This window comes from Silurus aristotelis (assembly GCF_946808225.1).
Source record: "Silurus aristotelis genome assembly, chromosome: 2".
Lineage (NCBI taxonomy): Eukaryota > Metazoa > Chordata > Actinopteri > Siluriformes > Siluridae > Silurus > Silurus aristotelis.
Window position 1 is genome coordinate 7,450,411 of NC_139575.1, and position 24,409 is coordinate 7,474,819.

At 39.6% G+C, this 24,409-nt stretch overlaps 1 protein-coding gene across 2 annotated transcripts; it reads right to left on the reverse strand.

The window, feature by feature from the left end:
• Positions 1 to 1,278: 1,278 nt before the first annotated feature.
• rtn4a (reticulon 4a) lies at positions 1,279 to 15,647 on the reverse strand. Of its 2 annotated transcripts, none has more exons than XM_083567701.1 (8): positions 15,627 to 15,647; positions 14,351 to 14,638; positions 8,074 to 8,281; positions 7,835 to 7,973; positions 7,673 to 7,742; positions 4,620 to 4,666; positions 3,650 to 3,708; positions 1,279 to 1,750 (listed from the first exon to the last, which is right to left on the reverse strand). In XM_083567701.1, exons 2-8 carry the CDS (start codon positions 14,625 to 14,627, stop codon positions 1,708 to 1,710), a joined length of 843 nt encoding a protein of 280 aa, XP_083423827.1. In that variant the 5' UTR covers positions 14,628 to 14,638; positions 15,627 to 15,647; the 3' UTR covers positions 1,279 to 1,707. The 2 variants fall into 2 exon arrangements, with proteins under 2 accessions (XP_083423827.1, XP_083423826.1); XM_083567700.1 differs by lacking the exon at positions 15,627 to 15,647 and adding an exon at positions 14,725 to 14,808.
• Positions 15,648 to 24,409: the final 8,762 nt, after the last annotated feature.

Here is a 24,409-nt window from a genome sequence, read left to right on the forward strand (position 1 = left end):
TAACAGTTCAGCGTCCCAGTACTTGCCATTAGCATTTATAGGATTTGACACCCTTATCTAGAGTGATTTACTTTTATCTCATTCAAACAACTGAGCATTTGAGGGTTAGGGGCCTTGCTCAAGAGCCCAGCAGTGGCATCATAGTGGAAGTGCAATTGGAACTCATGACCTTTTGATCAGAAGTCCAACATCTTAATCACCGAGTTATACCTTCCCTGTCCATGTAGTGTATTTAATCCTTTGCAACATTTCATTTACAATGCAAATGACTTCTGATATACTTCTAACTCTTTGTGCTACTCTAGATTTGCCTCTGGAATAAAATAAAGTGGTCCATCTATCTATTTATTTCTCTTATAGAACATTAGTCAATTGCAGGGTGGTAGAAGTAACTCCATTGCATGCAAGACAGCGTTACACCACCTGGTGATTAAAAACAATGTGCCCTCTGGTGGATTTATCCCTGGGCAAATTTTGCCCTTTATACCAGCGGTCCTTTTTTGCGCCACTGACCAATTTATGTTTTCACGGACTGGCCTTTAAGGTGAGGCGGATAAATACAACAAAATAAAATGATACGACCGAGATAAAAACTGGTATTTTCCAAATATTAATAATAAACGTAAATCCACCGTGTTGTTGTTTGTTCATTTTGCTCGCTTGGGGGTTTGAATTTAGCAGTAATGTATTATGTGTTAGGGGCCGGAGCAGCTCCTTTAGGAAGGTAAAGGATGGAGGTAAGACATGTGGCATCATGACATGCATCAAGTGTGAGTCATAGACAGATGTGGCGGAGAGAATGCGGTAATTTTCCAAAATAAAACATCGTTCAGAATCAGATAATAAATAAAACGGAAATAATGTAAGTTATGTATTCTTTCTGTGCGGCTCGGTAACAATTGACCCACAGACCGGTGCTGGTCAATGCTGGTCAATGGGTTGGGGACCACTGCTCGATACTATAAATATCCATTTTGTTCCCTTTCTCAATTATGGAGCTTAAGTATGATGTCATTCATCTCGTGCTCCAAAACCTTCTTCTCTCAGGCCCTACAAAGAGGACAAAGGGTCCACAAGTTCTTTTCTGTATTTCTTTTTTGTTAAATAATCTAAAATATAATATCTGGATTGCACCAAACTATTGTTTGAAATGATCATGTGATTTCACTAGATTTAACACACACACACACACACACACACACACACACACACACACACACACACACACACACACACACACACACACACACACACACGAAAGATTCCAACAAACATCACTAAATTCATCCCTCCGATTTATTTGCATCGACTGTATTTTCACAAACAGATGTGATACAAAGGAAAAAGAGAAACAAAATGAAATACGATCCGTTCCGATCTTCACAGTCGTAATGTTCGAGATGCGCTATGACCGATGCTGTTCTCATTAACGATACGGAGGCGTGGAAAAAAATGTGCCTCTCGTTTGATTCTTACATAAACACGTTTTCATTTACAAAAAAAAAAAAAATCAATGAAATAAACACTGCAGCAACCAGAAGTAATAAAGGAGGGCGAAATGAAAATATACAATCCATTTATATTTTTTAAGTGGATTTCCGTCCTTAATACGCAATTGATTAACACACTCACGCACTCACAAACGCACACGCTTTGCATAAAGACACACACCGTTTATTCGCTTACGATCTGTAAAGATGCTGCTTTCTATTCAGCTTTATTCTTCACTCCATGAATCTTCACCTGAATCCTGCAAAATAAAGTTAGAGAAACAAAATTAACACACACACATGAACACACAATTAGCTTTCGGTGTAAGTCTTTTTCAGCTTCTTTTGCATGAATAATTAAAGTGTATTGTTTTTTTCTATATTTCTACATCTTTTTTTAAAGGTTTGATTTCCTCTGTGTGTTTTTAGAGACTGACGTATACACAGATGTATATGAAAAATAAAAGAAAGTGTTTTAGTGAGGTATTGAGATACCAGCACAGCTTCAGTGCATCTTTGCAACAAGTCTCTGGAACAGCAATGGAGCCACAAACACTTTTCCTCCACTGAATTGACTGAAGACTTTGATCATGATGATGATGATGATGATGATGATGATTTTAATTGCTGTTTAAACTTCTAAAAATCTCAAAATCAGGTGATTGGGTGACTGTATGTCCTAACATCACATTCAGTCACAGTATGCAGTTATAATAACCTCCACTCTTCAGGGAGCCTCCACTCTTCACTCTTCTTGTGGTTGTGAAGATTTGGGTTCTGATGTAGGATGAGGAGCCTTTGAGTGCAGTTGGTGTTCATCCCAAAAAAATGTTCACCAGGGTTGAAATCCAGGGCATGCCTTTCAATATCTTGAGCTCCAACCCGTGTGTAAGTGCGAACGCCATGTTTAAAAAACCAACAAAGGATTAAATAAGCTTTCATGTCTTGAGGATGGAGGTGGAGTCATCCTGAGAGAGAGACCACGCCATTGATCCCAAAACATTCAGTACGGGTAAGTCCCCCTTCTTACCCAGACGTGTTCCGATGACCTCGTCGTAACTTAAATATAACTAAAATTATTGCGAGTTGAGAGATGGACAGACGAGCGGTATGAAGCTGTAGGTGATGAGACTAAGCAACGGGCTGTGTTTCAGTGTCTGGCCACGACCATGAAAAGGAGAGTAACAGAAGCTAAAATAAATAAAAAATAAATAAATAAAAAATGCACCGTACCACCGAGGCGACTGTCGACCTCTGGCGAGAGTAATTAATCTCACAAGGCAGGAGATGTTACATCCCTCTCTCAGCGTCTCTTATACGCTGCTACTTTTAACAAAGGAGTGGCTACGGGATGACCCTGTAAATGTCCTTGAGTGGCCCAGCCGGATCTCTGTAGCAATCTTTCCCGTTGTACAAATTTTTTGATAAATAAGCAAAGATTTCATCAAAAGTCCTCCGCGTTGTCGTTATAGGGTTTTGTTTGTAGAATTTTAAGGTTTGATTAAATTTGATCCATTCAGGAGAAAAAGTGAATACTTTCTGGATGCGCTGCATACGTGAGCCATGGTAGACTATTGAAGGCACTGCTTTTCCTTTTATTTTCTCTTCTCCTTCTGTCTTGTCGTCTTCCACACGCTCTTCTGCATTATCTTCATTTTCTTGATCATCTTCCTCTTATTATGATTGGAAAATTCCATATAAGCCACATTCTTCTTCCCCCCAGTCGAACTCAACTTCAAAGAATAGAATCTTCATGGGGTTGGCAAATCTGAGAGGCTTTGACAGTCCAGTCAGTTTGTGCTTAATAAAATGATAAAATTACTTTAGGGGGTAAGGAAGCATCACGTTAATTAGAGTGTCAAGTGCCACGGAGGAGGCGCCAGCTGTCACGCTGTAGCTCTGCCCCTGCTGTTTGACATCACATGTGTCACTACGGAAAATGCTGCTGAAGATAATATAATTGAAAGTGGAGTTTTAAGTCTTTGGCAAATAATGTGAAATGCTTAACCAAATTGTTCCCCTGTCGAAACCTTTTGTTTTGTTTTTGCAAATATAGTTTCTGTTCTTTTATAAATGTGATGAAGTGAATTCTGTTTAACTGCATCAATAGGTCTTTAAATGCTTAAAAGAACAAACAAACAGAAGGTCTTCAGTCTTACTTTTGCACTACATCTTTGAAGTAGCTTTGAACCAGTCCATAGTAATGATCAAACTGCACCTACGTGAGAGGAAACACAAGGAAGAATAAAAAAAATCATCATTTCTCTCTCTCGCTCGCTCGCTCTCGCTCGCTCTCTCTCGCTCGCATATATATATATATATAAATTATAAACATGATTATTCGTTGTGTTCTTTCTCTATACTCGGATATAAAAAGGAATTAAGGAAAAAAATCAGGCGAAAAAAAAAACACATTGAATCATTAAACATTTGTTTTACTGATGCGCTCGCTCTCGAATCGAGCACCGAAATCCGGCATGGGCACATCCGGCAATTAAAACCGTCCGTGTGGAAACATGGCAAAAGTTGGTGTCCTGATGATTTACGGAATTTTAAACATAATTGATTTCAAACATTTACAAGAATATTTTCAGTTTGGTTTCACTTTTAATAAACATACATTTGCATAAAGCATCCGTATTTGTCCGTGCCAGTGTTGATTAGAGTATTAAAAACGTGAAAAGTATTTATTGAAGGTACATTTAGAACAGATAAAAATGTGCGATTGAGTTGCGATTAATCACGAGTTAAAATCATACAATTAATAGCAATTAAATATTTGAATCGATTGACAAGACATCATTTATATGTAACAGAAGAACGCTGATATGCACTATATGGATAAAAGTATTGGGACGCCCGAGTGCCCCCCCAATACCCAATGAGCCTTAGGGTTAAGTGTACACAAAACTTTCAGCCATATAACTGGCATAACAATATAAATAAGAATGTGGACCCTAAGACCAGCGCAAAAAATTGTTAAAGGTGACTATAATTGGATAAAAACACAATGCGTTAACACATTGTCTAACTGTAATACGTCCAATCAGATTGCCTCGCGCCAACATGTTTTGGACTATTTTCTTATAACAACGTGGTTCGTCGTTTTTTTTTTGTTCTCAGTCTTACCTTGTATTTTTTATAGAGGACTGGGCAGGTGAACACTGCGACGTCACCTGCAAAAGAAAAGAGAAATCAATGATCACAGGTCTAAATAACCAGTTTCTTTGGGGGGGAAACAAAAACAACAGCAAACCTGTAAACACTGAACGTTCCCTGTTTCTCAACCCTCAACTGCTTGCTGCCTCTTTCTAACCTTTGTGTCATAACATTTACCTCTTTGTCCATTCCGTTAGAGGTCTCAAGAGGAGTACGAGTCAGAACCATTTCCTTTCGCATCATACAGTTGATGCCGTATAGAAAAGAAAAAAAAGTTACTGACTATAAGATTCGTATGTCCTTTTTGAACATCCCATTCCGCTTTTACTCTCCAGATGCTGTTTGTATGAACTTCACTCTTCTGGAATGATGTAGATTTTATTGTGGTTGGAAAGATTTGAGCTTATTCAGCCACAAGGTTGTGTTGGTAAAGTCAGGTACTGATGTCCGGTAAAGTGATTACCGTAATTTCCGGACTATTAAGCACACCCAAATATAAGCCACACCCACTGAATTTTACAAAGATTTTTATTTTGAACATAAATACGCTGCACCTGTCTATAAGCCGCAGGTGTCTACACTGAAACTAATGAACAGGCTTTAACAAAAGACAGTGACTGTTACAACGGCTTGTATCTAAACAGTAGCTCACCAAGAAAGTCATTGTTCACTGTCTTCCTCCTTCCTTTCACAACAATTTCTCTCTGGAGTTTATCTCTTGGCTTCGTCGTGCGTTTAAAAATCACCATCGGTGAAGCTTTTCTCCCGATGCCGTGCAGCTCAGAACACAGGTGAAGTGCGTTTTTTCCTGCCCGGTTGTTTTCAGCGTGACGAATGATTCGCATTTCCTGTAGACAGTCCGAGTGAGCGGCAGGTCAAACATCAGAGGAACATCATCCATATTTATGATGTGGTGCGGCCCGATTCAACGGTTCACCTAAACCCGTTCAGCAATTTCATTGGTCAAATGTTATGGGGCTCAGTTTTTGGCTTGAAGTTTGTGAAACCGGGAAAAACCCAGGAAAAATCCATTAATTAGCCGCTTCATTGTTTAAGCCGCGGGGTTCAAAACGTGGGAAAAAAAAAATGCCTTTTATAGTCCGGAAAATACGGTATTCTTATTTACGTTACTCATGTTCTTTTAAACATTAGAAGACAAATTGATGCCAATTGTAAGTCATTTCTAAACATACATCTGTGCAGATTAGGGTTAAGCGCCTTGCTTTAGGGCTCATAGTGGCATCTTGGTGATTCTGGGATTTGAACTCACGATCTTCCGTGTCAGATGAACAGGCACCGTTAATGATGATTACAGTTTTCTGGTTCCATTTTTACATTGTTCCTAGAAAAATACTGCTCATTTCTGCTTTAATATGAGTAATCTTGGGTCAACGGTGCTGAAAATAGCTTTCTGAGGCTTTTGGGATTTGAAAACAAAAAAAAAACCCTCCTTTACAGCAAGTCTCAAATATGCAAGCTTGATTGTACGAGTGTAAACACTCCAAGACATCGAATGCGACAGGACTCTAAAGAGCTTAAAATGTAAGTAGCGGTAATTTGTGCTTAACGCAGGATGACCCAGCCAGCCACAGGTGTAATCTGAGCTGAGCTGAGCACTCGGGTGGCCGTGAGACGAATTTCGAATAACTTGCAGTTTATTAAGCTTTACGCCAGATGAAGCCTTACTGATTGGAAGCACTAGCAAGAGGCTTAACAGTGACACAATGGCAACAGAAAGCTTAGAGGTTCTAATAAAGCCGGGGGCTTCGGGGTTCAGGGGTAAAATTGCGGTGCTGAAATTCAGCCGCTATTCTCGATCATGTATACGTGCATTCAATTATTCAAAAGGCATTACTGCGAGTGCCGTCGTAAATCCGGGTGACGTCTTTGCGCGACAGTCGAAGACGACATCGTCAAATTGTCTGACCGGGGAGGAGGGAAGAATATATATTGTGCAAGAGAAGGACTACGATCCGAAGCATGAGGGACCCTTTGTGAAAGAGACAGTAAAGGATTTATGGTTATCAATAGATCCAAAGTGGAGTCTGCCAGAGGCAGGATGTAAACCATGCCAGAAACTTGCTGGCGAGCAAGAGAGTTTAACTCCATCAATGGCAGCACTGAGGTCTAAAAGAGGAAGAATATTGAGGGTACCCGAGTCGACTGACATGAGGAGGGCATTAGCGGCTCTAACAAGAGCTGTCTCAGTGCTGTGCAGTGAAAAGAAACCAGACTGGAAAAGCTCAAAGGGGGTGCTGTAGCAAGGTCATTCTTTACCGCTGTATAGCTGAGAGGCTACAAGCCTTTTTCCTTTTTCCGTTTCAACAGAAAAACGTGGAGATTAGAAACAAGCCCACCGTTTGAGAGATAAAAGTGGATCAAAGCCAGGGGCGTCACTTTCAAAACTGATCCCAAATTCCACCATTTTTCTACATGATATAGCATTCAGATTTCACACGAGGCTTTCTTTGTCATGTTTGAAATGTTTGGTCCACGAAGAGGACTGCTGGATCTAAATGGGCTTTGGGAAGGAAAAAGTCTAAAAGACAAACTATAGGAAAGACGCAGAAATGGAAAAAGGCCGATACATGTAGCAAGACATGGTCGTGAGTGTCAAGGTCGCGAAGATCGAGGCTCCACTGTATAAGTTTTTTTGGTCTAGGGTGCTCTCTGCGAGAGACGGGGAAAATAAGAGACACAAATGAGTTATGTGGCGGGGGATTACTGTATAATACTTTTGACTACAACACACTGAGGAAATGATCATTTAATTCCAATCCCATTATCAGTGCTTAATTCTAGTACTAAAAAACAAAACAAAAAAATAACCTGCTGAAGAGATGAAGAAATCAGCGCAATGCAATGACTTTTGCAGTTCAGTGGGATAACGTTATCGACATGTTCCTAATTAAAGTGGGAACTGTGTTTCACATTTGATCAGTGGTGTGTTTGCGTATTATGCTCGGAATCTTTCCTATGAGAAAACAAACTTCCCTTCGGACGCAGCTGAGATGTAGACTTACCGATGATGAGAAGGGTGAGGCCGTTTAAGAATGATCCGACGTAGGTCAGAACCCACAGCTGCAATGCAAACTGTTTAACACACAGATACAACAGCATTATTATCATCATCAACTTCATCTTTATTATTATTATTATTATTATTATTATTATTAGAGCAATACCTTCAGAGAGTCAACCAAATTCTCCACCAGGAAGAGATGCATCAGCCGATGAACAGTGGCATTGATTTGCTTCAGCAGCATGTCACTGTGTTTATAAAATACATCAGCTGGTAGAGTACCGTCCCGCTCCAGATAAAATCTGAACACACACAGACACACACACACAAGTCAGCATCTATCTGCTTTATAGCTGTAAATAATCTTTCCAGGTTGCCAGGGTGTAAGTGCATGTTTCTTACTCAAACGGGTGTGTGGTTTGGCTCTTATGAAAAGCATCTGTGATTCCTCGGTAGATCCGGAAGCAGATGGTGACTGACAGCAGAGCCAAAGCGATGTAGGAAGATACACTGATGATGCTGAACAGACTCAGAGAGATCAATAGGGACAGCGTCGCTCCGAACACATACGCTGTCTTCTGTACGTCGTGCCAGTACAGCAGATCCCACACTGAAACACACACACACACACATTTCACAATGTGGCACAGCAGATCTTTTACTGAAACACCTAAGCCAACATTCTACCTGATGCTTAACTATGAGGATGACTGCCCACATCCTGCATACATCCCAAAAGGTTCTCTTGTCTGTCCGTCTGTCTGTTTGTTAGAGGTCTACTTTACCTTTACTCATATGGAATGTACTTGCTGATAACCGATTGGTTAAGTAAGTATCGGTTTACAATTGTTTTTAAAATTGATACTGGATATATATTTTCAAAAATAAAAATAAAAGGTCATTTCAAAGCTCTGGCCTTTTTGAAGAAATTTTAGTTAGCCATTTTAAGTATGACAGGATTTATGTGAAATGGTAACACAGCGTAAGATTCCATTTGTAACATCAACTGAAGGTAATAAATGCTTAAAGTGATTTTAACTGAGTTCATTTTGATTTCATCTCTTCACTTTAGTTGACACGAATGAGGCAGCATGCAGTCTTGTGAGTCAAAACAAACAGCACGTGGCGCCAACGATTCGCCTCTAGAGGCCGCTCTCGTACTGTATAACGACAGCGAATCTTCTCGGCTGCTCCAGCGCAGATGCGACCTGGAAAAACTATCGGTATGGATTTTTCGCAGATAGCTGATAGTCCCGGCTGTCAACGATTGGTGCAGATTAATTGCACAAATGAATGCATTTGTCGATTTCTACTATCTGTCTTTGTATGTATGCATGTATGTATCTGTCTCAGATGCACTCTTTACCCTTGCTAAGCTGTGTCTTAAACTGCATCACACTAACCTTGTACCTAAACCAGTCATTATGCACTGATCAACAAGGCCTTTCAGGTCTAAATACAGATAAGTCATATGTTGGATTAAAACTAATACGCGGTTGTTTCAACATTTATTACATAAATATTAAACCATTAAAAAAAAATTTTCCCTCTTTCGTATTGTATTACATGATTCTGTATAGCTGAAAAATCTTTTTTTTTTTTTTTTTTTTACTAACCAGATTTACTTTTTCAGTTTCTTGAAAATCTATGACTTAATAAAGGAGCAATTCAAAGTGGGCACATAAGCTGCAGCTTTTTTAATGCATTATTTTGACATAAAATGCATCGTAACAATCAGCTCTCTAGTTCAGTAATCAGGGTACTAATCAAGAAAGTCGGACATTTTAAGGCCTGTTTCGATCACAGAACCTTTTCAGTGCACTGGAACGTTCAAGTCCCTTAAAAACATCCCAGGATCCACAGAGCGTCAATGCTTATGATTTTCCCCTTCTAGAAATGATATCTAAAACTGCGAGTTTGAAGTAGATGGAAGTCGCTTGTTATGGTTGTTGTCGCTCTCAATAGATTATATTATAGTTACATACATACACATACATACATACATATACATATACAGTGAGGAAAAGAAGTATTTGAACACCCTTCTTTTTTGCAAGTTCTCCCACTTAGAAATCATGGAGGGGTCTGAAATTGTCATCGTAGGTGCATGTCCGCTGTGAGAGACATAATCTAAAAAATAAAATCCAGAAATCACAATGTATGATTTTTTAACTATTTATTTGTATGATACAGCTGCAAATAAGTATTTGAACACCTGAGAAAGTCAATGTTAATATTTGGTACAAGAGCCTTTGTTTGCAATTACAGAGGTCAAACGTTTCCTGTAGTTTTTCACCAGGTTTACACACTGCAGGAGGGATTTTAGCCCACTCCTCCACACAGATCTTCTCTAGATCAGTCAGGTTTCTGGCCTGTCGCTGAGAAACGCGGAGTTTGAGCTCTCTCCAAAGATTCTCTATTGGGTTTAGTTCTGGAGACTGGCTGGGCCACGCCAGAACCTTGATATGCTTCTTACAGAGCCACTCCTTGGTTATCCTGGCTGTGTGCTTCGGGTCATTGTCATGTTGGAAGACCCAGCCTCGACCCATCTTCAATGCTCTAACTGAGGGAAGGAGGTTGTTCCCCAAAATCTCGCAATACATGGTCCCGGTCAGCCTCTCCTTAATACAGTGCAGTCGCCCTGTCCCATGTGCAGAAAAACACCCCCAAAGCATGATGCTACCACCCCCATGCTTCACAGCAGGGATGGTGTTCTTGGGATGGTACTCATCATTCTTCTTCCTCCAAACACGTTTAGTGGAATTATGACCCAAAAGTTATATTTTGGTCTCATCTGACCACATGACTTTCTCCCATAACTCCTCTGGTTTATCCAAATGGTCATTGGCAAACTTAAGACGTGCCTGGACATATGCTGGTTTAAGCAGGGGAACCTTCCGTGCCATGCATGATTTCAAACCATGACGTCTTAGTGTATTACAAACAGTAACCTTGGAAACGGTGGTCCCAGCTCTTTTCAGGTCATTGACCAGCTCCTCCCGTGTAGTTCTGGGCTGATTTCTCACCTTCCTTAGGATCATTGAGACCCCACAAGGTGAGATCTTGCATGGAGCCCCAGTCCGAGGGAGATTGACAGTCATGTTTAGCTTCTTCCATTTTCGAATGATTGCTCCAACAGTGGACCTTTTTTCACCAAGCTGCTTGGCAATTTCCCCGTAGCCCTTTCCAGCCTTGTGGAGGTGTACAATTTTGTCTCTAGTGTCTTTGGACAGCTCTTTGGTCTTGGCCATGTTAGTAGTTGGATTCTTACTGATTGTATGGGGTGGACAGGTGTCTTTATGCAGCTAACGACCTCAAACAGGTGCATCTAATTTAGGATAATAAATGTAGTGGAGGTGGACATTTTAAAGGCAGACTAACAGGTCTTTGAGGGTCAGAATTCTAGCTGATAGACAGGTGTTCAAATACTTATTTGCAGCTGTATCATACAAATAAATAGTTTAAAAATCATACATTGTGATTTCTGGATTTTTTTTTTTAGATTATGTCTCTCACAGTGGACATGCACCTACGATGACAATTTCAGATCCCTCCATGATTTCTAAGTGGGAGAACTTGCAAAATAGCAGTGTGTTCAAATACTTATTTTCCTCACTGTATATATATATATATATATCGTTCTTTTTATAACTATTATTATTTATTTTGCTCAAAGTGCCATGACAGAAACATGTGTGATTACCCTAAAAGGTTTATATGGCACTGTGTCAGCAAATAGTGGGCAGAGCTGGAAGAAATGAGTGGTAAGGATCAAACACCTGTGTGTGGTTTTACGAAAACGTGTTCTCTGTTGCAGTGGGTAGCAGAGAGGATAAAATGAGAGAGATAGAAGCTGAGGAAAAGAGCCAGACAGGAAGAGCTCTGTGTGGGTGTGTGTGTGTGTGTGTGTGTATTAATAAAAAATAACGCTGAAAAGTGAAACTGAAGGGACTGTGGCAAATAAAACCAGCAGTCACCTGCCTCTGTTTCCTTCTCTCCACACTTGTACCAAAACCTGGGAGAAGTTATAGGTTTCAACCAACACTTGGTTCTATTAGCCGCAGTCAGTTTCACATTTCAGAGTCTCGCTTGAACACGCTGCCACAAGCACACAAACAAATGTGTTATGTTCTGCTTTTTGCAGTGTATGACAAACTCGAAGTTTCTCCAGCGTGTTGCTGATGCCAGTGGTGGACATTAAAAGTCTTGTGTAACCGGAAATAAAGACATAACTGATCCACAGTGTAGTAAGCCAGGTCCCAGTGCCACAACTTGCTTACTAGACATACCGATTCATGAGACAACAAGCTGGAGAGCTGATTGAGACGCACACAAATGCTCAAATCCAAATGAAAGCTTATTGTGTATTGACCAGCTTCATCTTTGGCTTCAAACACGAGTGAAATGCAAACATAAAAATCTACTTTTCATATGCACTTAACATTACATCATGATTAGTGCACTCAGGACTTCTCTGTCTCTCTCTCTTTTTATGTTTTGTTTCAGTGATGTTGCATTTACACTTTGCCTAATCTTTTTTTTGACAGTTATATATGTACACACAAGCATGTACGGGCATAAACTGTATTGGATGCAAAGTTGGAGTTGAGCCACTAGATGGCAGCACAGACCAAATATCTGCAGGCAGAGACAGAAGAGTTTTTTTGTTGTTGTTGTTGTTTTTTAGAAAAATCCTCCAACCAAGAGATCTGGGGTATCTGTTACAACAGTTTTTATGATGGAAGGTTACATTTCTTACCCTCCAGTCAGGCCGAATGCAGATCCTTTTACAAAGCGTAGCTACGGGGTGAGCTTTGAACAAAAACAAAAACGCATTTTTGATACGCTTCGTCGAACCCTTTTAACCTCCTGATCAACAAGGTCACAAGTTGCTGAGAAAATCAAATATAGAGGAGAGAATGCCGGTGAAAAACAACTTGTTCAAACTAGGAGGACATGTTGAAATAAAAAAAAATAATAATAATAAAAATGCAATTACCAACATCCCAATGCAGAAAAATACTACATCATATTATATTCGCAATATAAAAAATTAAATCAACTTACGCTACTCGTTCACAGGTTGCAATATCTAGGGGTGTTAACGTATATGTACATAACACACACACACACACACACACAAAGATGAAATAACATTCTATAAAACACTCCTATCACAGAGTAAAGTTTATAAACTGTTTATAAATAAAACGTATATGTTGTAGATCCACTGCAATCCAGACTTCAACCGAGTGCAAATTAAACATGATCTATGCTGAAATGTATAAACTAGTGTTCCTTGCAAATCTAATTTGACACGCCTCCTGTATATTGTAGTACTCAAGTTATATGATGTAACCTCTTTCAATGAAGCCCTAGTAGTAAAATCAGAAATCTGTCTATAGACCGTTGCGGTGTCCACTAGAAGCTAAAGAATGTCAGAAGAACCAATGGGAAACGTGTTAAATAAATAGGGAATACGACCAAAATCTAACGTCCATTTGTGTCAATCGGAAAACCGAGCAGCAGAGTGGTGGGATTTGAACTCATGACCTTTTGATACAAAAGACTTCAGACTTAACCACTAAGCTACCACTCCCTCTATTAAATGCCATATGTACAATGGCATTCTGGTGAATTCTCTATGCAGCCTATGACATAATATACAGACATATGAGTACTCGTCTGCTAAAGCATGTGCAGAGGACGACACTCCTGGGCCCTTGTGCAAGGCCCTTAACCCCTCCATTGGGGTTAAGGGCCTTGCCTTCTGACCCCAGCTTCTGAGCAATCTGGGATATGCGAAGTACAAATTGTACGTGTGTGAAAAAGTATGCAGATGTAGTCTGCAGGCAACGTTTGCATCGTGCCATGTGTACAAGTGTGTGTAGGCGATATGGAGGTTCCTCTAATGGTGTCTATTATATGTTTGGCACATATGGTGTAAATAATATACATGTAGCTTTACTCTGATTCGTTTCCTCACTTCCTGGATGACGAACGCACGTGAGAGTGACGTTCATCAGTGAACAGATAGACCTCATCAGTGATCTTTCACACGATTGTTCAATATGATGGAACAGGAAACGGGATGGTTTTCTTTTTTCTGGGATCTTTAGGAGGTTTGTGGAAGGTTCCAAATTTTATGGGGGGTGACTGTGTTCAAGTAACAGGTTTGTTTCAATCAATGTGTACTAAAGTGTTTTAATTCGGATTTTAGTGTGAACTAATATGATTTTGGAGGGTTTTTAATGGTCATATTTTAAGGAAGTCGTGGTGAAAATGCTGGTTTCTAAGTTCTGGGTTTTTAAGTTGCTGATCTGAACTTTGCATATGGGTTTCTGTGGATGACACTTTACTTATATTTATTAATAGACATACCTTATATCTATATAAACTTTTTTTTTACTTTTCATACAGAGGTGTAAATGTAATTTGATATCAGAGGAAACAAATGTACCCCAATAGTGGAATGGAATCTTCCAGACAGCAAGGTGCCCTTTAGCTTAGAGACAGCTGCCTGGAGACCCGGATGAGAAAGAAGCCTGTGATTGGTCCGTTGGTCTACAGGACTAATTGTAGAACTTATTGTTTTTGAATTGTCATTTCTGTAATTGTTGATTAAAAAACTTCACCGTTAATGTAAAGTGTAAATATTATGTTCATGGTTTCTACTCACACTGAGATGATAGTGCTTCAGCTTCCGCAGGTGCTTCCTCTTCTTCAGGTTGAGAGCTCGTGCTGTTTTCTATCTCCATGAGCTGATCTTCTGACTTTCGGTGTCTTTCAATGGCATCTTTCGCGCCTCCGGCTAAGTCCAAAATATCATCTATGTCGAAGTTACTACAATGGGAGAAATGTGACACCTCCGCCGTGAGCTCTTTGGGGGCGAGGTTCTCATCTGCCTGCTGCAGGTTCTTCAGGTCGTCTGTAGTGGAGCTGATCTGATCATCCATAGCGCAAAGAGCTGGTACAAGTAATGGCAAGTTTAGTTAGAGATCTTTAGTAAAAATGGCCGTTTCATAGTTTCTTGAACATTGAGCGAAAACTCACCGAGCCGGGAGTAAGAAAAGCCGGAAGTTACTCAACTTTCAAAGTGAGAACGTAACACCAAGGGGCGGGGCTTAATGTTCCGCGTTTTACCCAAGAGGGCGTGGTTAGCATACAACGGCGTACATGCGTGAGGTATACCTGGGGCACTAGACGTTTTTTGTTTTGTTTTGCTATAGGAAAATAATTATTTATAATATTATTATTAATAATAATAAATCATTTATATTTTAAAGAGGGGCTTAAGGTTCCAGTCCTTCTCAAGGGGGCGTGGTTTAGTGTTCAACGGTATACATGCATGGGGTATATCAGGGGCACTACAACTTATTTCAGCTATAGAAAAGTCACTGATAATAATAATAATAATAATAATAATAATAATAATAATAATAATAATAATAATAATAATAATAATAATAATTATAATAATTATAATAATTATAAATCATTTAGTTTTAAAAAAGGAGATTAACATTCCAATCTTACTCAAGGGGGCGTGGTTAAGTGTTCAAAGGCATACATGCATGCGGTATACCAGGGGCACTACAACTTTTTTTCAGCACTGATAATAATAATAATAATAATAATAATAATAATAATAATAATAATAATAATAATAATAATAATAATAATCTAAAGAGGGGATGAATGTTCCAGTTTTAATCGAGGGGGCGTGGTTAGGTGATTAATAACATACACGTGTGAGGTATACCAGCTTTTTAGCTATAGAAATGTAATTATTTTTAGCCATAGGAAAACTAGTAAATACTACTAATAATAATTAAGTATTACTACTACTAATAAAAAATAATAATGGCTAAAATACAGCTAAAACATTGTTTATCGAAAGACCACTGAAATCATATTTAGGCAACAACTTTTCAATCATAACATTAAAAGTTTACCTTGAAGTACTGTATCCAGGCGTGTATTATTATCTAGTTGAGACCGAGTGCGTCTACACTACAGTCTGGATGCCTACTGGTACTTCCTTAGCAGAAAAGTGGTAAAAATGTTGTGGTCACACAACGTCAACGTGGTTTAGATTGTGTATGACGAAGGCTGAAGGGTCCCTCGCTTTATAAAGTGTTTAAAAAGGAGAAGACCCTCCTCTGTTTGGGTCGTTGCTATGGTAACGGGAAAGGGGGGGGGAGGTTAGGGAAAATAGAAGAACAACAACAAATACACAACAGAAAATAAGACAGGATTCTTAAAATAAACAAGTAATTTGTTTCCTGTTTTTAGAGATAGTCACATTTTATTGCTGAAACTGCATACAAAAATATCTGTGAAATCTAAACCGATTTCATTGCCATATTACATCAAAATAGAAATAAAAAAAATATATAAATACATTTGTCTGTTTAATTTGTCTGTTTAGTGTCTGTTTAATCTCATTTTTATTCAATTGTAATTCATCATGTGGTTTCAGTTTGAGATAAAAGTAGATATCCTCGAGTTGCTAGTTGATATCTAGCCTTTATTTCTGCAATCCAAGCGTCACGTTGTGTTTTGTGTTTCAGAAATTGAAACACTTTCATTTCCGACAGGAAGTTACTTGCTGGTCTGAGAGAGCATAAACAACATGTATCGATATCAGTATAACAATATCACTGTGTATCAGCCGTCTCTCTCACCAACGGTTTCATGTTAGCGTTAGCTAACCGGGAAAAGTCCTCAGACCAAAGACATCATTTCCTCACATTAACGAATTGTCGTTAAAATGGATAAAATGAATGACTTAATAATTATAATAATAATAGTAATAATAATAGTAAATCAGTCAGATGTCTGTTCCATTCCTACTGAAGTAGGAAGTGTGATTAATTGTTCAATGGCATAGTTGTGAGAGGCATACCAGGGGCTTCTATAACTAAAAATTTTTTTAGCTATGAAAAGTAATAATAATAATAATAATAATAATAATAATAATAATAATAATAATAATAATAATGATAATGATAATAATAATATTATTATTATTTTATAATAATAATAATCTCTTTTGCACAACATTTTTGTTTACATTTTTGCTACTGTTCACTTTGTCTCTTTACAACAGGTTTACTGGCGGCACTATTTTGTATTTTGTGTATTTGTCTTGCACTGTCTTGTGTTGTCTTTGCACCGTTTGCACCAGGTTGCACACATGCACTTTATGCGGCGAGGACACTTACAAGTCCTTAGCCCTGTGTTTTTCTGTTTCTGTGATTGTTGTTGTGTGTAGCACCAGGGTTCAGGAGGAACGTTGTTTCATTTCACTGTTTACCGCGTCAGCTATATATGGTTGAAATGACAATAAAAGCTTCCTGACTTGACCTGACTTGACTTGTGTGTCTGAGAATACCAGGAACTTCTATAGCTAAAGCTTTTTAAGATTAATAAATGATCAAACAAACAAATAAATTAAATAATAATCATTAAATCCTTTTAGATATTTGTTTCACTGTATTGTATGTGACTTATGCAGGACATCCTCGTATTTAACTGATTTATTAATTATTCATGTATTGCTTTTGTATTAAAAATATAGCAGGTTTTATGGGCCTATGATGAACAGAGTGCCATTTGCTAACTATGTAATTTTGCCCTTAGAAGAACAAAGAACTGTTGCTTAAATTCTACCATTAATGCTCATTCTAATTAGCAGACAAGCTCCAGTGCACTTTTGCTGGAAATTAGTCATTAGCTGACTCTCTCTCTCTCTCTCTGCTGGTATCAGACTCAGGCCCCAGGATAGAGATTTGTTGATAGGACAACTCAGTTAGTCATCAGGCTGTAGGATGCTGTGGCAGAGACCTGATGCACCACAGGGAGATCCTGCTCCGGCTCTTAAATTCCTTCCAGGGGATCACAGTTAGTTCATGTAAATTGCTTAATTAGTTAGAAAATAACTTAACAGTAAATAACCTCATTTGCAACAGAAGAGATATTAAGCTGTTTGTGGGTGCAGTCTGCATATAATACTTAATGATTACCACTAAAACAACAAAAAAAATGATCCTACTAAATCAGGTAAAGTGGTATCCCGCTTATCGACCGGCTCGGACATCGACCTTTTTTCGATTAGCAGTTCTTTGACCGAAATTTGCGCCCACTGAACGACCAAATGCCCGCTTATCGACCTTTTTTTTACCCCGACCCACGTGGAGCATTTGTTTTGTTACCTTTGTAATGTTTTTAATTTATACTTTTTACTGTATTATTGTCAGAAATCCACCTGCCACTCCCCCGGCAGCTGTCAAAACCTCCGCTTTCACTGAAGCCCCCGGCTTCAACAATGCACACCTGGGGCTAATTATTCACTCATCCCCAGCTCCTATATAAACCCCTCATTCAGCCACACTCCTTGTCAGATATTGTTGGTATGTGAAGGTGTTTGGTGCATGGTTGTCTGTGTTTTCCCTGTCACACGTATTCCTATGCGTTTCTTTCTTTCCGGACTCCACGCGCTCTTCAGGGCTGCGCTTTCTTTCCAAAGCGCACCCCGGATTACCTTTTTCCTCCCGTGCCCCTTTAGGGCGTACCACTGATATCTCTCTCTCATTTGTCGGGATTCTATGGACTCCCGTGTGTGTGTGTGTTTTTGTGTTAATCTCTCCGTGTTTTCGACCAAAGCGAACTGTGCTCCGGCTTTGCCTCCACTCATTACGCTGCATAACAATTATATACAGTATTATTTATGTACCTGTATTAAAACTGCTAAAAACAGGGCAAACATTTTTAATAAATGGGTTTCGGTGGAGGTCGGGAACGGATTTATTGGTTTTCCATTATTTCTTATGGGATAATTACATTCGCTCTTACCACTGTATTTCAATTCTAAATGCAAAAGTATAACGTGTTGTAGCTGAGGTTGTAAATTTGAATTCTTTCCAAGTCTAGAACAAATATGCATAGCTACCTTGAAGACGTTCCGCCATCACTTACCATAGAGATTGACTGGCTTCACATCTCTCCACATAAAGAATCATATCTAGATTATTTTGAACATCACAAAATTCCAATGTATTTTACAACACTGGCACCAAGTGGCAAAAAAACCTCCATAATTAAAGACTTTCCAGGATTTTGTTTATAGCAAAAATAAATCTGTACATTTGACTGTATGACTGACTGACTGTGAATACTGGCATGTATTAATTATGCTATGAAAATGCACAGAAATAAATTAATATTCTAGAACGATTGCCCCGGATTTTTGCCTGTTTGATTGTATAGGCATATACCAAGAATTATATTTTATTACATTATGTGTATATGGTGGGGTGGTGGTCCAGGGTCCAGGGTCCAGGTCCTTGCTCCAATCCTGAACTCATTTTTTTGCATGTTCTTCCAATGTACACTATATTTCCAAAAGTATTGGGTCACCTGGTCCTAAGTACGGTATGTGATTTTTGAGCATTGCATTCCACATTTGGTCCCAAATTGCTCTTATAATTTCTTCCACTCTTCAGGGAAGACAAGATTTTGGAGTGTGCTTATGGATATTTGTGTCCATCAGCCAAAAGGGTGTTACAAAAGTCAGGTACTGATGTAGGTGAGGAGACCTGGGGTGCAGTCAGCATTCACATTCGTCCCAAAGGTGTTCAGTAGGGATGAGATCTTCCTCTCCAAACCATGGAAACCACTTTGCTTACTTTGTGCACAGGGGCATTGCCATGCTGGAACAGGTTTGGGCAAAAGGCAAAATTTTATTATAGCACATCCAAAGACGTTCTGTACAATTTAGCGCCTCCAGATTTGTGGTAACTGTTTGGAAAAGAACCACATATAGCAGGAAAGGTCAGGTGACCCAATACTTTTGGCAATATAGTGTATGTGCAAGTTGTTTTTTAAGTTTGCTGGTCTCTTCACATTCACATAAATTGCCCTTAGCTGTGTAAGAGCATGGTTATGTGTGTGTGTGTATGAACAATAGATTCAACAATAGATTTGTTTGCTTTCAAAATATGACTTTATTTAAGGATGACTGTACAAGCGTTATATAGAAATCATGGTGTTATACACAAAACGGGTATTTGGCACGGTAGTGTACATTACAATATAAAATTTTATTGTAATTGTATCATAAACAAATGTACTATTTGGAATAAAATATTAACACAGTAGTGCTCATATGCTGTAAATTGTGTAGTTAGACTAAAATGTAGTAATAGCACTATATATATTTTTCCCATTTTTATCAGAGAATAAAGCTGAATGTATATGGTTAGGGTTAAGGTAAGGGTTATACTGTAATAAATGTGTGCGTCTCTTATTAACGGAGTCTCCTTAATTACCCGGAAGAAAATATTTACTGTATTTTGACTCTAAGGGACCACTGACGATGGGTCATAATAGCGAGTAGCTTAACGAATATAAAGCAATAAGAACATTGATAACATTTCCTGCGTAAATGTTGAGTAATGGTGCTTAAAAAAGATACAAAAAATAAATGACAAACGAGAAAAAAAACATCAGTGGCAGAAAGAGAACTTTCGCGGAGGCACCAAAAACACTTCCTATTGTAGTACATTACATAGAAAGTCGTCAGTGACACGAAAACAGAGGGAAATTTGCGTCTATGAACACAAATTTATAGATTAAATTTTGTATATCACGAAATGCTGTGAGACTTGGCTGGACCATGCAACACTAGTGTACACTATATGGCCTCTACAAGAGCGTTAGTGAGATCTGGTACTGATGTTGGCTGAGGAGGGTGGAGACATCATTCCAGTTTACACCAACGAGGGCTTTATGCAAGTCATTCAAATTTGTCCACCATGTATTCATTGTCTTCTTAATTCACTTGAATAGAAATCTTATACTCACAGGGTACAAATACATTCTAGATGGTTTGCGTTCCACTTTTTTCAGGGAAAAGTTTGTGGAAGGTTCAAGATTGGCTAAGTTTGCTTATAAATGTAATAAATGTATTTTAAATGTATTTATTTATTTATTTATTGTTTTACATATATTGGTTTATTTGTTTGTTATTTTATTTCACAGGGACAATGCACCAGAACAGGGGGTACCAGGTAGTCCGCAAGGACAACATGAGTAGCCCGCCTTTTCTAAAAATAGCTGTTTCCTACTCTTTTAAATCATTGTTGATAATTATTATGAGAAATCATTAACATGATCAGTGTCTTCACATAGATGAATATCATTAATTATTAATAATAACATATAATAAAAGGTAAATTGAGCAAATCTGTTATTTCAGTTCAAACTGAAAACTGGTAGCCATTCACATTAATTGGTACCCAAGAAGTAGCTCCCAGTTTAAAAAAGGTTGGTGACCCCTGCACTAGACATTGTTGCACACTGGCAACTCATGCCGTGTAAATAGGGCATATAGCATAAAGCTAGTTTGCAGCCCCCGTCTCTATTTAGGCTTTTACATACGGTCAAAACTACCAAAAAAAAAAAAAAAAACAATCATCACAAAAAACAAAATGAGTACAATTAAACAAGTGTATACAAATAACTCTAGATGTATATGTTAATAACACAATGACATACCTAAGCACATATTTGCCTGAAAAATAGCTACTTTCCCGTGGCTGTTTCTGCACTGAACAGCTGATATGGTGTTAACAATCACCACTGCACTGCCACTTTTCCAATTTTTTTCTGTGTTTTGCACTATTTTGCACCACTTTAAAATCATGCATCCTTGCAACACCCAAAAACACTTCTGTATGTCCATCCATATTTATTCTGTTTCTTCTTCTTCTTCTTTTGGCTGCTCCCATTAGGGGATCATCCGTCTCCATACGACCTTGTCCTCTACATCTGCCTCTTTCACACCAACTACCTGCATGTCTTTCCTCACCACATCCATGAACCTCCTCCTTGGCCTTCCTCTTTTCCTCCTACCTGGTGGCTCCATCTTCAGCATTTTTCTACCAATATAATTCATGTCCCTTCTCTGCACATGTCTAAACCATCTCAATCTTGCCTCCCTCACCTTGTCACCAAAACATCCTACATGTGCTGTCCCTCTATTAAACTCATTTCTAATCTTGTCCATCCTCGTCACTCCCAACGAAAACCTTAACATACTCAGCTCTGCTACCTCCAGCTCCACCTCCTGTCTTTTATTTAATGCCACTGTCTCTAATCCATACAACATCGCAGGTCTTACCACAGTCCTATAAACTTTCCCTTTCATTCTTGCAGATACCCTACTATCACAAATCACTCCTGTCACTCTTCTCCACCCACTCCACCCTGCCTGCACTCTTTTCTTTACTTCACTAACACACTCTCCATTACTTTGCACTGTTGACCCCAGGTACCTGAACTCCTCCACCTTCTCCACCACTTCTCCCTGTAACCGCACCACTCCACTGCCCTCCCTCTTATTTACTCACATGTACTTTGTCTTACTCCTACTGACTTTCATTCCCCTTCTCTCCAGCGCATATCTCCACCTCTCCAGGCTCTTCTCAACCTGCTCTCTACTCTCACCACAAATCACAATATCATCTGCAAACATCATAGTCCAGGGAGACTCCTGTCTGACCTCGTCCATCAACCTGTCCATCACCACTGCAAACAGGAAAGGGCTCAGGGCCGATCCTTGATGCAGTCCAACCTTCACCCTGAACCAGTCTGTCGTACCTACTGCACACTTCACTGCCGTCACACTGTCCTCATACATGTCCTGCACCACCCTCACATACTTCTCTGACACACCTGACTTCCTCATACAATACCACAACTCCTCTCTCGGCACCCTGTCGTACGCTTTCTCTAAATCCACAAATACACAATGCAATTCCTTCTGTCCTTCTCTATACTTCTCCATCAACATCCTCAAAGCAAATAAGGCATCTGTGGTGCTCTTCCTCGGCATGAAACCATACTGTTGCTCACAGATGGTCACCTCTTCTCTCAGCCTGGCTTCCACTACTCTTTCCCATAACTTCATGGTGTGACAGATCAACTTAATTCCCCTGTAGTTACTGCAGGTCTGCACATCTCCCTTATGCTTAAAGATCGGTATCAGCACACTCCTTCTCCATTCCTCAGGCATCCTCTCCCCTTCCAGAATCCTATTAAACAATCTGGTTAAAAACTCCACTGCCATCTCTCCTAAACATCTCCACGCTTCTACCGGTATGTCATCGACCATAGATTGACCAACCTTCTCTCTCTCTGGTTTTCCTCATTCATCAGCTGCTCAAAATACTCCCGCCACCTTCTCAACACCCTCTCTTTACTAGTCAACACATTTCCATCTCCATCCTTTATTGCTCTAACTTGCAGTACATCCTTCCCAGCTCGGTCCCTCTGCCTGGCCAATCGGTACAAATCCTTTTCTCCTCCTTTAGTGTCCAACCTCTCATACAGCTCCTCATATGCCTTTTCCTTGGCTTTCGCCACATCCCTCTTTACCTGCTGCCGCATCTCCCTGTATTCCTGTCTACTTTTCTCATCACTCTGTCGATCCCACTTCTGTTTTGCCAACCTCTTTTTCCTTATGCTCTCCTGCACGTCCTCATTCCACCACCACGTCTCCTTGTCTTGCTTTCTATTTCCAGATGTCACACCAAGTACTTTTCTAGCTGCCTCCCTCATTACTCCTGCAGTAGTTACCCAATCATCCAACACCTCTTCACCACCACCGAGCCCCTGTCTGAACTCTTCCCTGTACCTCATACTACACTCTTTCTCCTTCAGCTTCCACCATTTTATTCTTCTTTCAGTCCTCACTCTTTTCCTCTTCTTCTTCGACTCCAAAACCATCCTACAGACCACCATCCGATGCTGTCTAGCTACACTGTCCTCCGACAAACACCTTACAGTCTCCAATCTCCTTCAGGTTGCATCTCCTGCATAGAACTTAGTCCACCTGTGTGCACCTTCCTCCACTCTTATGGGTCACCCTATGATCATCCTTCTTCTTAAAATACGTATTCACCACTGCCATTTCCATCCTTTAAGCAAAATCCACCACCATCTGCCCTTCCACATTCCTCTCCTTAAGGCCATACCTACCCATCACCTCCTCATCACCTCTGTTCCCTTTACCTACATGCCCATTAAAGTCTGCCCCAATCACCAATCGTTCTTTCCTAGGTACACCATCTACCACTTCATCTAATTCACTCCAGAATCTTTTCTTCTCCTCTGTCTCACAGCCGACTTGGGGAGCATAGGCAATGATGACATCATCATCCCTTCAACTTCCAGCTTCACGATCATCAGCCTATCAGAAACTCTCTTCACCTCCACTACACTTTTACTGTACTCTTCCTTTTTTTTTCCTTGTCCTCTTTCCATCCACACCATGATAGAACAGTATAAACCCACCTCCAATGTTCCTGGCCTTACTCCCTTTCCACTTGGTCTCCTGAACACACAACATATCTACCTTTCTCCTTTCCATCATAACAGCTACCTCTCTCCCTTTACCAGTCATAGTGCCAACATTTAAAGTACCAACCCCAACCTCCACTCTCCTACACTTCTCCTTTTCTTGCCATCTCTGTAGTCGTCTTCCTCCTCTCCTTCTCCTTCTTCGGCCAACAGTAGCCCAATTTCCACAGGTACCCTGTCGGCTAACGATACCTGTGGCAGTCGTTGTTAACCCGGGCCTCGACCTATCCGGTATGAAATTCTTATTCGTGACCCACATATTCGATTTGGCACATGTTTTACGCTGGATGCCCTTCCTAACGCAACCCTCCCA

Coding starts and splice junctions, on each gene's coding strand:
- rtn4a (XM_083567701.1), bottom strand. CDS start 14,627: ATGGATGATCAGATCAGCTCCACTACAGACGACCTGAAGAACCTGCAG. Junction 8,282..14,350: donor TGAAGCACTATCATCTCAGT/GTGAGTAGAAAC, acceptor TGTGTGTTTCAG/TGTGGGATCTGCTGTACTGG. Junction 7,743..7,834: donor ATTTGGTTGACTCTCTGAAG/GTATTGCTCTAA, acceptor TGTGTTAAACAG/TTTGCATTGCAGCTGTGGGT.